Below are 11,184 nucleotides of genomic sequence, written 5' to 3'. Positions count from 1 at the left end.
TTGCGTGGAGGGCAGGGCCTTGTTTTGTTTATTTTTAAAAAGAAAATCAAGACAAAACACCCCAAGCGAATTTTCTGCTAGGTTTTAAGGGAGAAGAACCTTCAGTACCAAGATAGGGCATGTGTAAAAAACTAAGGCACGCTGTCGGGTGTGCCACTCGCAGGCTCTCCGGGCAGCTCTGTCGCACTGCCCGCGTTCGGTGCTCTGGAACCACTGTGTGTGGCTGTCGGTCAAGGGCTGGCGAAGGAAGGAGAAGGCCAAACTGGTTGCTCGATCAGTTTATTTCATTCTCACTCTCTGCTTCTGTCCCAGTTCTAGATCTCTCCCTGGATCTGTGGATCTGGCCCCCCAACCCACTTTTACAGCCTAGTTAAATCCCCCCAGCATGAGGGGGTTGGGGCTTACACAGAGGTGTGGTCACAATCAATAGGGGTAAGGTTCCTTTCCCTCAGGGGATGCTTCTCCTAGGACTGATTCTCTTTCAGCAGGAGGATCCACCCAAGGGCGGAGACCCATGAGTGTGTTTCTCTTCTCCTCATCTAGCAAGCATATAAGCATTCATAATATTAATCATTTTGTATGGACACTATAAGAAATGTATTAAAGCTTATAGAATTGCTCTCCTGGAGCCATCTCGATCTCAGACTACAGTGCTCAAGCCAGATTAGTCTTTCCTATCCCTAACAGGGTCCTAGTCTCGTCATTACTTTTGGATCATGATAGCATTTGCCCATGATCAAGCTCTTAACTTATAGTTTAGATTAGGCACTTTGGTGCTCGCTTCGGCAGCACATATACTAAAATTGGAACGACACAGAGAAGATTACCATGGCCTGCGCAAGGATGACACGCAAATTCGCGAAGAGTTCCATATTAAAAAAAAAAAAGAAAAAAGAATTAGGCACTTTGGCCAGGCCCATCTGGATGCCAGGGTAGCACATAACTCACCGCTTGCCCTGGATCCATCCCATCCCTCATCGGGACCCTGTTTTGGGGGTGCTAGGAACTGAGGGCAACTGAGGTTTAACTGGAGAAAGCAGATGCCCGGGAGGGAATAATATTCGAGGCCAATTAAGTCCCAAGTTACAAAGGCATAATATTGTCTTCTTGTGTCTATACAAGAAAGGACATGGCTCTGAATAAACTATGCAAAGGACTCAAGGAGAACAGAAATACAAAACAATATTTACAAGTCAACAGAATACTAAGAAACTACAAATAAACACAGAGGAATGGGAGCACCGTAACGGGAGTAACCCAATAAATCTAAACTATCAGAGGCTATGTTATCCTACAGGCATGCACTTGTGGATAAGTTTGAGAGTTTGGGAAAACAGACAGGTCTTAGCATCAACAGCGGTATAGACACTGCTGCAAAAGTTCTGGTCATTTCAAGAGCCCGTTAGAGTGACCCCATAAGTAGGGGCAGGAGTTGAGTCTGCTGTCATTAACTGCTGTGGCACTTGGGGAGCCCTTGGAGAGAACGACAGGATTGGCTGTGTTTTGCTTTAATACTCATCCCTGCTGGAGGATGGTGGTTTTAACAGCTCTTCAGGGACGATTATTCTGGGGGCATGAGGAGAGGCTCCCATCCTCCCATCCCACCCATTCCTCTCGGACCTCATCCCTGCTAGGGGAGGGATTCCAGCTCCAGTCCTGCATCCTGCCAATGGCCTTTATTGGTTACACGAATGTTGACCTCTTTTTTTAGCTTTAATTCCCAAGTCCATTGCTGGACTTACTCATATATTCATTTTTAAATGATAAAATAAGTATTTTATAGGAATTGCTGAGAAGCTCTTTACTGCATCACTGTCATCCTGTTGTTCATTGATTTACTTGGGCAGGTGCCAGTAACGTCTCCACTCGACCAGCCCTGAGATTTTAGCAGCCTCTCCTTACTTGTCTTTCCCAATGATTGGAGGCTCTTTTGGGGTCAGGAGAATGAGACCTGTTATTGTTTATTTTTTGGCATATTGAATTCACCACAGGGAGCTTACCAGGCTCCGCCATGTGGGCAGGATACTATTGGTAGCTTGCTGGGCTCTCCAAGAGGCATTTACATAAATTTCCCTCTATGATGATGTGTCACACGGCCATCAAGTTGCTGCGAGATCCAGGAATATGTCCACTCATGCGTAAGGCTCGGCCCAAGCATGTGAAAAGCGGCTCAGAGTATGGCGGCGGTTGGGTAGTGGAGGTCGGCTGCCAGGGCTGAGACCCTTGGGGTGGGGAGGGCTCTCACCTGCGCCCCTCTTGTGCACCCCTGAATGTAAACAGCCTGGTGAGGAGTCCGGTAGCATGGCTACGGGAGGCCTCATTTTATTCTCCCTTCCAGGAGAAGCAGCAGAATTCTGGACAGTGGCTGATGAGATGATTATCTGGTGCCTACAGGAGGTGGCTTATGGGTGTGACCCCTGGGTCGATAAGATTGGGGGAAGCAGGCAGAGGTAAGATGATTTTTTTTCAAATGATTTTTAAAAAAGATGATTGGTAAGATGATTTTTAAAAAATGTTTTAGGAGACTTGATTGGAGATCTAGCAAAGGACAAGAAAAAGGATGAATACTGATCATGAGTATAGACAGTCATTTCAAAGATTTAGATCTAGGCATTGTAAGTAGTAAGAATATGGGACATTATGTAACCTAACCAAGCCTCTGTTTTGTAATAAAGTATAGGGTTGTTATGAGGTTTCAAATTCCAAGCATGTAAAGAACTTATTAGTACAGTACTTGGATGTGGCTCGTCGTGATTTTATTAGAAGAGCATGGAGTCTTTCACTATGAAAGACAAATTTCCAGGTGGTCTGAGGCGGGAGCCGTTCATTCGGACACGGTGGCTCCTTTTGAGGAGTCCTGTACTTCCTCAATCTGAGTTGAGATCTCCTGTGATGACAGGATCTCCTGGGATCTGAAGGACTCGAGTGCATGGGGGGCCTGTGGAGCCTTGATGGACAGTTGTGACTGGGGTGTCTGTGATGTCGGGGTTCCAAGTGGAGATTTGCCGGTCTGTCGTGCCAGGGGGACACGTGTTGGGGGGCGCTGAGGTTCCTGTGCTCCCTGGGTCTTCTTGGCTGCCTTGGTCTTCTTGGCTGCTTTCTCCTCCGGAGTCAATTCCGTTGTTTTTCTTACTATGACCTCCTTGAGCTCCCTGGAACAAGAAGAATACAGTCAGCTCTCACAAGGGACCTGCCCCCTCTGCATCACTTCCTGACTTCAGGCAGGTATTGGAACTGTCCCCATTGTTTACCCTGGATATCTGCTGAAAATTATGTCCTCATCAGAGGAATCCTTGTCATGCAGTTTTTTGCTTTTCTTATGTGTGACACTGAGTGGCCGGTATGTGTCTCTCACGCACAGGGGCCACCTTCGCCAGATGAAGCCCCCCTGGAAAAGGCAAGGGAAGCTCATGATTCTGCACCCCGGTCCACTCCTGTCCTGCCTCAGTGCCCCCTCCTCCCTGTGCTTACCTGACTCTTTCTTCTTTCTACTCTCTTATGAGAACTTCCAGAGGGCCTTGGAGGAAAACACGGACACACATCATTCGTCATTCACCCATTTCCCATGCTTCCTAGGATGGAGGTCTCTGGTCTTGTTAGGACAACAACATGGGTACCTCGGTCTGGAGCCATGATGAGTCCAACCACTATGACCTGACACCTTGAGAGAGATTCCATGCATACCTGTGGCGGTTTTTAGACATTTGTTGGGTCCATCCAAAGGGACCCCATTGTCTCTTGAGAGACCTTGATATGTAGCCTGGCTTGGAAAACAGGCAGGATATTTAGTTCTGCTCACCACCGTGGCCCCAGCAAATGCTGTGTGCAAAGAACAAACTGCCCACCACACTGAGAGAAAGCACTAGAGTCTGTCCAGAAGCCTTTCCACTGGTCGCCTCTGAATTTAGTCTCTCAAGCACCCTTTACCGGAAGTTGCGTTGGGGGAGGTGATTCTATCGTCCTAGCTGCTTTATCCCAGATGCTGAAGTAGAGTAAATGCCTGTGTGCAGTTAGCCAAGTTCTTTAGCACACTAGCTTTCATCCTGCAGACAATCGCCGGTGAGCAAAGAAGCCACAGGTATCAGCATCAAAGGCAGGAACCACACTGAGGCACGGCGATGGGTTTTGAGTGTGAACAGAAGAGAGAGCAGTCTCGCGCTTTACAGGCAGTGCGTGTGTACAGAGCAAGAGGGCGCTGAGTATAGGCAAGAAACGGAGCTCCCAGCGCAAGGACTCTGGTCATCAATGGAGAGGTCCCAAGGGACAGGGACCATGCTCTTTCCCACTCACCAGCAGTGCACCCCCAAGGGCCTTGCCTAGTTTCCATTTTCCCTCTGTTCCTTTTTATAAGAGCTAGAGATAGAGGTTGGGGGATATGGCTCAATGGTAAAGTACTTGCATGTGTGAGGCTTGCATGTGTGAGGCCCTGGGTTCAATTCCTGGCACCACACTGAACACTGAGGCTGGAGTAGCCCCGAGCTACTGGAAAGATAGTTAAAAGGGCCTTTTGGGCATGAGACTCCAACTTTGGCCGATGGCACCGTATGGCCTCCCTGAGCACAGGTGGGCTGTGATCCCTGAGAGCAGAGCCACCCCACATGGGGGACTGAGCAGCCTGGCCTTGTGGGGCCCTAAGACACTAACACTGAACTCAGGCCCAGGTCACAGGGCCAAGTAGCACACGGAAGGGCTCCAGGGTCCCCAAGCACCGGGGGGAGGACACTCCAGTATAAATGAAAGGTTCTCAGACTAATATTTACCTGGATCTTCCATTTTTAAATTTTCTTCGTCTCTGACCATATATCTGTTTTGAAAAAAAAATCATGATTATCGCGGTGACCAATCTCTATACAACCTTATTAATTCCATTGCTTTTGCTGTACCTACCCACTGACATCACTTTTTAAGAGCAGGAGTTCTCTCCTGTTCAATGGTCCCTGGGCATGACTTAAGGGGCACAGTTAGGAATACAGCTTAGTGACTGTTTTAGAGAAATTCAGCACATTAATCCGGATAAAAAACTATGAAGTAGGAAACTAAAAGTATCTGCCAAGCCCCAAACACAGAAACATCCTTTTAACAGTGACTGTGTTCTAAACAATGCCAAGAACCAGTCTGATGCCTTTCCCATCGCCGCTATTATCCCCCGTGAGGAGTCCTCATCAATGCAGCGCGCAGAGTCGAGTCTTACGGGAGACAAAACTTGGCTGCATTTGCAATGATTCCTCCCCAAACAAACCAAAACCAATAAAGGTTCTAGGAGATATGTTGATTCCTGGGGCTATAGATATCACACTGTGGGTGGGGCACTTGCCTTGAACGTGACTGACCCAGATTCAATCCCAGGACCCCAGATGGTTCCCTCAGCCCCCATTGGGAGTGATCCCTGAGAGCAGAGCCAGGAATAAGCCCTGAGCACAGATGGCTGTGGCCCCCAATAAATAAGTAAATCAATATGTCAACTGTTAGAGCGACTTCAACTGAACTTTCAATACTTTAAACATTTCCGTGTTTTTGTCCTTAAGGAGATAAAATGGAACAGTGGAATAAGGAGCACGGGCTGCTTTGCATGTGACCCTCATGTTTGAAAGTGGGATGATGGGGCTGGGGAGGTAGCTCAGTGGGAGAATGCCTGCCTTGCATGCAGGAGACGGGGGTTTGGTACCCAGCATGACAAGAACAGCAAGAATGGAGGGATGCTAATGCTGCCCTTAGAGGACTGCGAGGATTAAACCAGACAACATATAGGAAACTCCTTGTACTGTGGTTGGCATAAATCAGTGCTGCTTGCTGGTGATGTCACAGACGAGCAGCTTACACGTATCAAAGGCTCAGAGAGCTCTTCCTCAGCACCGTCACTTCTAATTTATTCTAATTCTTTGTTGGTTGTTGTGGTGGTGCCAGGGATCGAACCCAGGGCCTCACACACGCAAGACAAGTGCAACACCACTAACCTAGATCCCGAACCCCTTCAATCACAGTTTGCTGTTGTTTATTTTTTGAGGCTCTCCCTGGCAGTTGGTGCTTGCGGGAGGGCTACTTCTGGGGTGGTGCTCAGGGACCAGGTAGCGCTATGGCTAGCACCTGGGCTTCCCACTTGCAAGGTGAGTTGAAGTTTTAGTCTTTTGAGTCATCTCCTTGGCCCTCAAATCACTTTTTTAATGAGCCTGCTGGGAAAAGTCAGTGGTGCGTACTTGAACAGAAGACAGATGTGGGCGAGCTCCTGGAGTAACTACCGCTCGCCTGCCATGATCAGAGTAGCCCAGCGCGGGCTCAGGCTGCAGTGCGGGTATGTTTGGTTTGGGAGCCACCCAGCAATATGCAGGAACAATTTTATTTGCTGTTTAGGAGTAGCTCTTGGTGGCCCTGGTGGCTCTAGGGGTGAGGGCGTGTACTGCCGAGGATCGAACCCAGGTCTTCCTCACGCAAAGCATGAAACTAGCCCTTGGAGGGAGCTATCTCCCCAGTCTTAGCTGCAATGTTTTAACTTCATCTACTGAGATGGCGCTTTAACCTAAAGAGATAAATTTCACTTCCTTTTCTCTTTACCTAGGGGGGTGGGGAGTTGGGGAGTGGGGGGTTGGGAGGTATATCGGGTTTTTTTTTGGGGGGGGTTGTGGAATATGTGCGCTGGTGAAAGGACGGGTGTTTGAGCATTGTATAACTGAGACATAAGCCTGAGAACTTTGTAACTTTCCACATGGTGATTCAATAAAATAAATTAAAAAACAAAAGTAAAGAGATCTTACTGCACTGGATCAGCAAGATAACACCTTTATCTTTCAGTCCCAGGAGGGTGGAGACTCTACATTTTTGATCCTTCCAGTCAACAAGGAAAGTAATCAATGAGTAGAAGAATGTCAGTGAGTGGTGAGTACATCAAACCACTGACATTCTTTTGAATTGCACTGTAGCACCGTCATCCCGTTGTTCATTGATTTGCTTGAGTGGGCACCAGTAATATCTCCTTTGTGAGACTCGTTGTTACTGTTTTTGGTATATTGAATACACCACGGGTAGCTTGCCAGGCTCTGCCCTACAGGCAGGATACTGTTGGTAGCTTGCTGGGCTCTCCAAAAGGGACAGAGGAATCAAACCCAGGTCGGCTGTGTGCAAAGCAAACACCCTACCCACTGTGCTATTACTCTGGTTCTGAAAAATAAACTATATTCTAATCAGAACTAAACTGTTTTTTCAAGGCAAAGGGGAAATGACATAAGTATAGTAACTGCTTCCTGAAAACAAAAGGAGAAGAGATTAATACTCCATGTTTTAGCTATTAGTAATTATAACTAGGAAGAAGATCATTAAAAGAGTCAGCTACACTGATGAGAAGACATGATACCTTTCATGCTATAAAGGTACTCTTTTGTTCTTTGGTGTACAGTCTAAGCAAATCCAAGTTTTTAGTTGAAAAATCTGCTGACCTTGTATTTATCAAACAGAAATACATCTAACACTGAAAGAAAATATGTATGCTTGTCATAGTGCTACACATGTTTATTTTTGTACTTTTCCCTCATTCATAGTCAATAAAAAACTGCCTTCAATTTCCTTAATTCTCCCTTAAAGACCATAGCAATGTACCTTTTAAAACAGTAAAAATAATGACTTAACATAGTTCTCAGGTAATTAGAGCCAATTCAAAAATTACTGGTGAAAAAAAATTTAGACATTGTGATTTGTAAAACCATTAATAATAGAGTTTAAGGCAATATCAATGTTAACTCCAAAGCCCCCTCTAGTGTCAACATTCCTACACTAATCAAGACCTGAGGCTGTCCCTTTATCCACCCCACTTCCTTTGCAAACTCATGCTTTGCTTTTTAATTTACTTATTATAGTTTGGGCTGGAGCAATAGCACAGCGGTAGGGCGTTCGCCTTTCACGCGGCCGACCCCTGTTCGATTCCTCCGCCCCTCTCACCTCCTCCCGGCAAGCTACCGAGTATCGCGCCCGCATAGCAGAGCCTGGCAAGCTACCCGTGGCGTATTGGATTTGCCAAAAACAGTAACAAATAAGTCTCACAATCAAGAGACATTACTGGTGCCCACTCGAACAAATAGATGAGCAACGGGATGACAGTGACATGACAGTGACAGTGACATAGTTTGGGCCACATGCTTACGGAGTGCTGACTTTATGTGTGTTCTTTTTTTCTTTTTGGGTCACACCTGGCGATGCACAGGGGTCACTCCTGGCTCATGCACTCAGGAATTACTCCTGGCGGTGCTCAGGGGACCATATGAGATGCTGGGATTCGAACCCGGGTTGGCTGCGTGCAAGGCAAACGCCCTACCCGCTGTGCTATCACTCCAGACCCACAGAGTGCTGACTTTAATGATTTTTTTTTCCTTTTTGGGTCACACCCGGTGATGTTCAGGGGTTACTCCTGGCTCTGTACTCAGGAATCACTCCTGGTGGTGCTCAGGGAACCATATAAAAAGCAAAAGAGTAAATAAAATAAATAAAAACCATTAACTGGGGCCAGGTAGATAGCTCAGCAGTTAGAGGTGCCTGTGTTGGGTCTTCCCCACATGTGGTCCCTGAGCACCCCCACCAGGTGTGATCCTTAGCACTGTAGGCCCCCAACAGTTTTTTTTTCTAATTGTACTTTCATAAGGTTGTTCACATGAATTGATTACATTCAGTATTTCAACACCAATCCCACCACCATTACATCTTCCCACCATCCTTATTTCAAATTTTCCCACCACTACTTAAGCCTACCTGCCACAGGCAGATGCTAGATAGTTTATTTTCTATTGCTTTTTATGAATATCATGACATGTCGCATGGCTGCGAAAGCAGCTGTGTGCTCCTGGAATTCTAAATTTGGAAATGATTGGGGTCCGGAGACACCTCTACAGTGAGCGAATCCATTCCAAGATTCATTTGTGAGTCTCTGGATCAAGGCCATTTTTTTTTTTTTTTTTTTTGCTTTTTGGGTCACACCCGGTGATGCACAGGGGTTACTCCTGGCTCATGCACTCAGAAATAACTTCTGGTGGTGCTCCGGGGACCATATGGGATGCTGGGAATTGAACCTGGGTCAGCCATGTGCAAGGCAAACGCCCTACCCGCTGTGCTATCACTCCAGCCCCCAAGGCCATTAGTGTTCTTAAGTGGCTCCCGGAGGCAGTTTGTGGGCCTGAGAGCCAGGACCCCGAAGGGCGGGAGTCAGGAAGGACCAGCCAGTCCCCGCCCCCTGTGGCCTGGAGGCTTCAGTCTCTGGTTCCGTGTACCTGTGCTTTTCTTCTAAAAGTTTGTGACTGCCAGGGGTTCATTTGGAGTAGGCAGAGAGAGAACACCCACTCCATCCATGGTGCCCCAGTGCAATCGACACGGCACCCACCACAAGTTCTATATCCTCCGTCCCGAACATGCTTAGAGAAGCATAGCTGGGAGTGCCCCAACACCGCCCCGAGCACTGCTTAGGAGGGGGAGAATCGTTAACTTCAGATTGGTTCTTAGTCTGTGATTCCTGTGCTAGCACATCACCATCTCCTGGGGACTTTTGAAAAGTGCGAAATACCCTGCTCACCTCAAACTTAATGTACTGAACAAAGTATTGAAATTCAGTTAGATCCCAATAGTTTGTGTTTCAGCAAGTTCTTTGGGTCATTCTGATGATTGCCAAAAGTTTGAGAGCCTTGGAAGGCATTCTTTAATATATCCAGTTTCAAGTACCTGGCTCAGTGCTCAGGAGCAACTCCTCGTTGTGCCTGGGGACCATACGTGGTGCTGGGGATTGACTTGAGGTTGGCTGCAGCATGCAAAGCAAGTGCCTTATCACCCGAACTATCTCTGTTACAGTCTAAATGAACCCAATATGGGGCTTGAGGAACCGGGGCGATTCAGGTCTTACTCTTGGCTTTGTGCTCAGGCATTACTCCTGGCAGGTTTGGGAAACCATACCGAGTGCCAGGGTTCTAACTCTGGTCAGCCACATGCAAGGCAAATGCCCTATCCATTGTACTATCTCAAGCCCCCAAATCTTTTGAGGCCATGACCTAAGGGCATTGGTCAAGGTTTTGGATGTTTTTGTGATGCAGAGGTGAGGGAACTATACATAAAAAACATGGGGCCAGAACAATAGTACAGGGGATAGTGCGTTTGCCTGGCATGTGGCTGACTCAGGTTTGATCCCCAGAATCTCTTTTGAATTAAAAAGAAAAAAAGTCTATGTTGAGACCAGAGAGAGCGCTGAATGGTCAGAGTGCATGCTTTGCATGCAGAAGGGCCAGGCTGGATCCCTAGCTCTGCAAGGTCCCCTGAGCACCACCAGAAGTGACACCCCCTCCCCCCTCCACACTGAGCTGGGGGTAGGCCCTGAACATCGCAGGGTGTAGTCTCCAGATTGCACACAGGAAGACTGCTTTTTGTTTCAGCTCCAGCTTTCTTATCTTAACTTTTCAAAATTATCTAAGAGCTTCTTATTTTGGTTTCACTTCCACAGGGACCTCCAGGGAGTCAGGTTCCTTTGACAAGCCCTGGGATCATCTTTGCAATATGAGAAGCAAACACACCTCAAGACTGAAGAGGAAAATCAAGCCTCAGTAGGAGGAAAAGGGGCATTTATTTTCCATTTGTAGCCCTTGAATCGATTGTAAAGACAGATTGAGTCTTGGAAGTCTTGGGGCTGGAGCGATAGCACCAGCGGGTAGGGCGTTTACCTTAAACTCGGCCAACCCAGGTTCGATTCCCAGCATCCCATATGGTCCCCTGAGAACCACCAGGAGTAATTCCTGAGTGCAGACCCAGGAGTAACCCCTGTGCATTGCTGGGTGTGACCCAAAAAGAAAAAAAAAACATCTTGGAAGTCTGAATAAACTGTTCTTACCTCAATGAGACCGATAATTATAATCAATATCATCACGACTACAATCACAAATATTACCACGATTGCTTTGGCCTCATGATAGCCATCATGATAGCCATATCCTGGAACTTCTTTTGTGAGCTGAAAGAAAAAGAACAATTTTTTTTATGCATTATTTTTGGGGGTCCACACCCAGCGATGATCAGGGGTTACTCCTGGCTCTGCACTCAGAAATCACTCCTGGGGGAACAAAAGGGATGCTGGGGATCGAATTTGGGTTGGCGAGGGGGCTGGAGCGTTAGCACAGTGGGTGGGGCGTTTGCCTTGCACGTGGCAGACCCAGGTTCGATTCCCAGCATCCC

At 47.3% G+C, this 11,184-nt stretch overlaps 1 protein-coding gene and 1 non-coding gene across 4 annotated transcripts in view; one reads left to right on the top strand and one right to left on the bottom strand.

The window, feature by feature from the left end:
* Positions 1 to 263: 263 nt before the first annotated feature.
* Positions 264 to 11,184, bottom strand: part of LOC129403284 (leucine-rich repeat-containing protein 37A3-like) — a 49,569-nt gene continuing 38,648 nt past the window's right edge. For 2 of the 3 annotated variants that reach the window (XM_055129923.1, XM_055129924.1), the window contains 3 exons: positions 10,844 to 10,963; positions 4,761 to 4,804; positions 264 to 3,152 (listed from right to left, as the gene is read on the bottom strand). In XM_055129923.1, coding sequence (XP_054985898.1) covers positions 2,825 to 3,152; positions 4,761 to 4,804; positions 10,844 to 10,963 — 492 coding nt within the window. In that variant the 3' untranslated portion in view covers positions 264 to 2,824. The remainder of the gene's footprint in view (positions 3,153 to 4,760; positions 4,805 to 10,843; positions 10,964 to 11,184) is intronic. The other variant, XM_055129926.1, reaches the window with a different exon arrangement.
* On the top strand, positions 774 to 878 carry LOC129403839 (U6 spliceosomal RNA). Its single transcript, XR_008629499.1, has one exon. It is a non-coding gene; the product is annotated as a U6 spliceosomal RNA (small nuclear RNA).

Source organism: Sorex araneus, chromosome 3 (assembly GCF_027595985.1).
Source record: "Sorex araneus isolate mSorAra2 chromosome 3, mSorAra2.pri, whole genome shotgun sequence".
In the NCBI taxonomy this organism is placed as follows: Eukaryota; Metazoa; Chordata; class Mammalia; order Eulipotyphla; family Soricidae; genus Sorex; species Sorex araneus.
The sequence above is the reverse complement of the archived record's forward strand: the minus strand, read 5'-3'. Positions and strand labels throughout refer to the sequence as shown.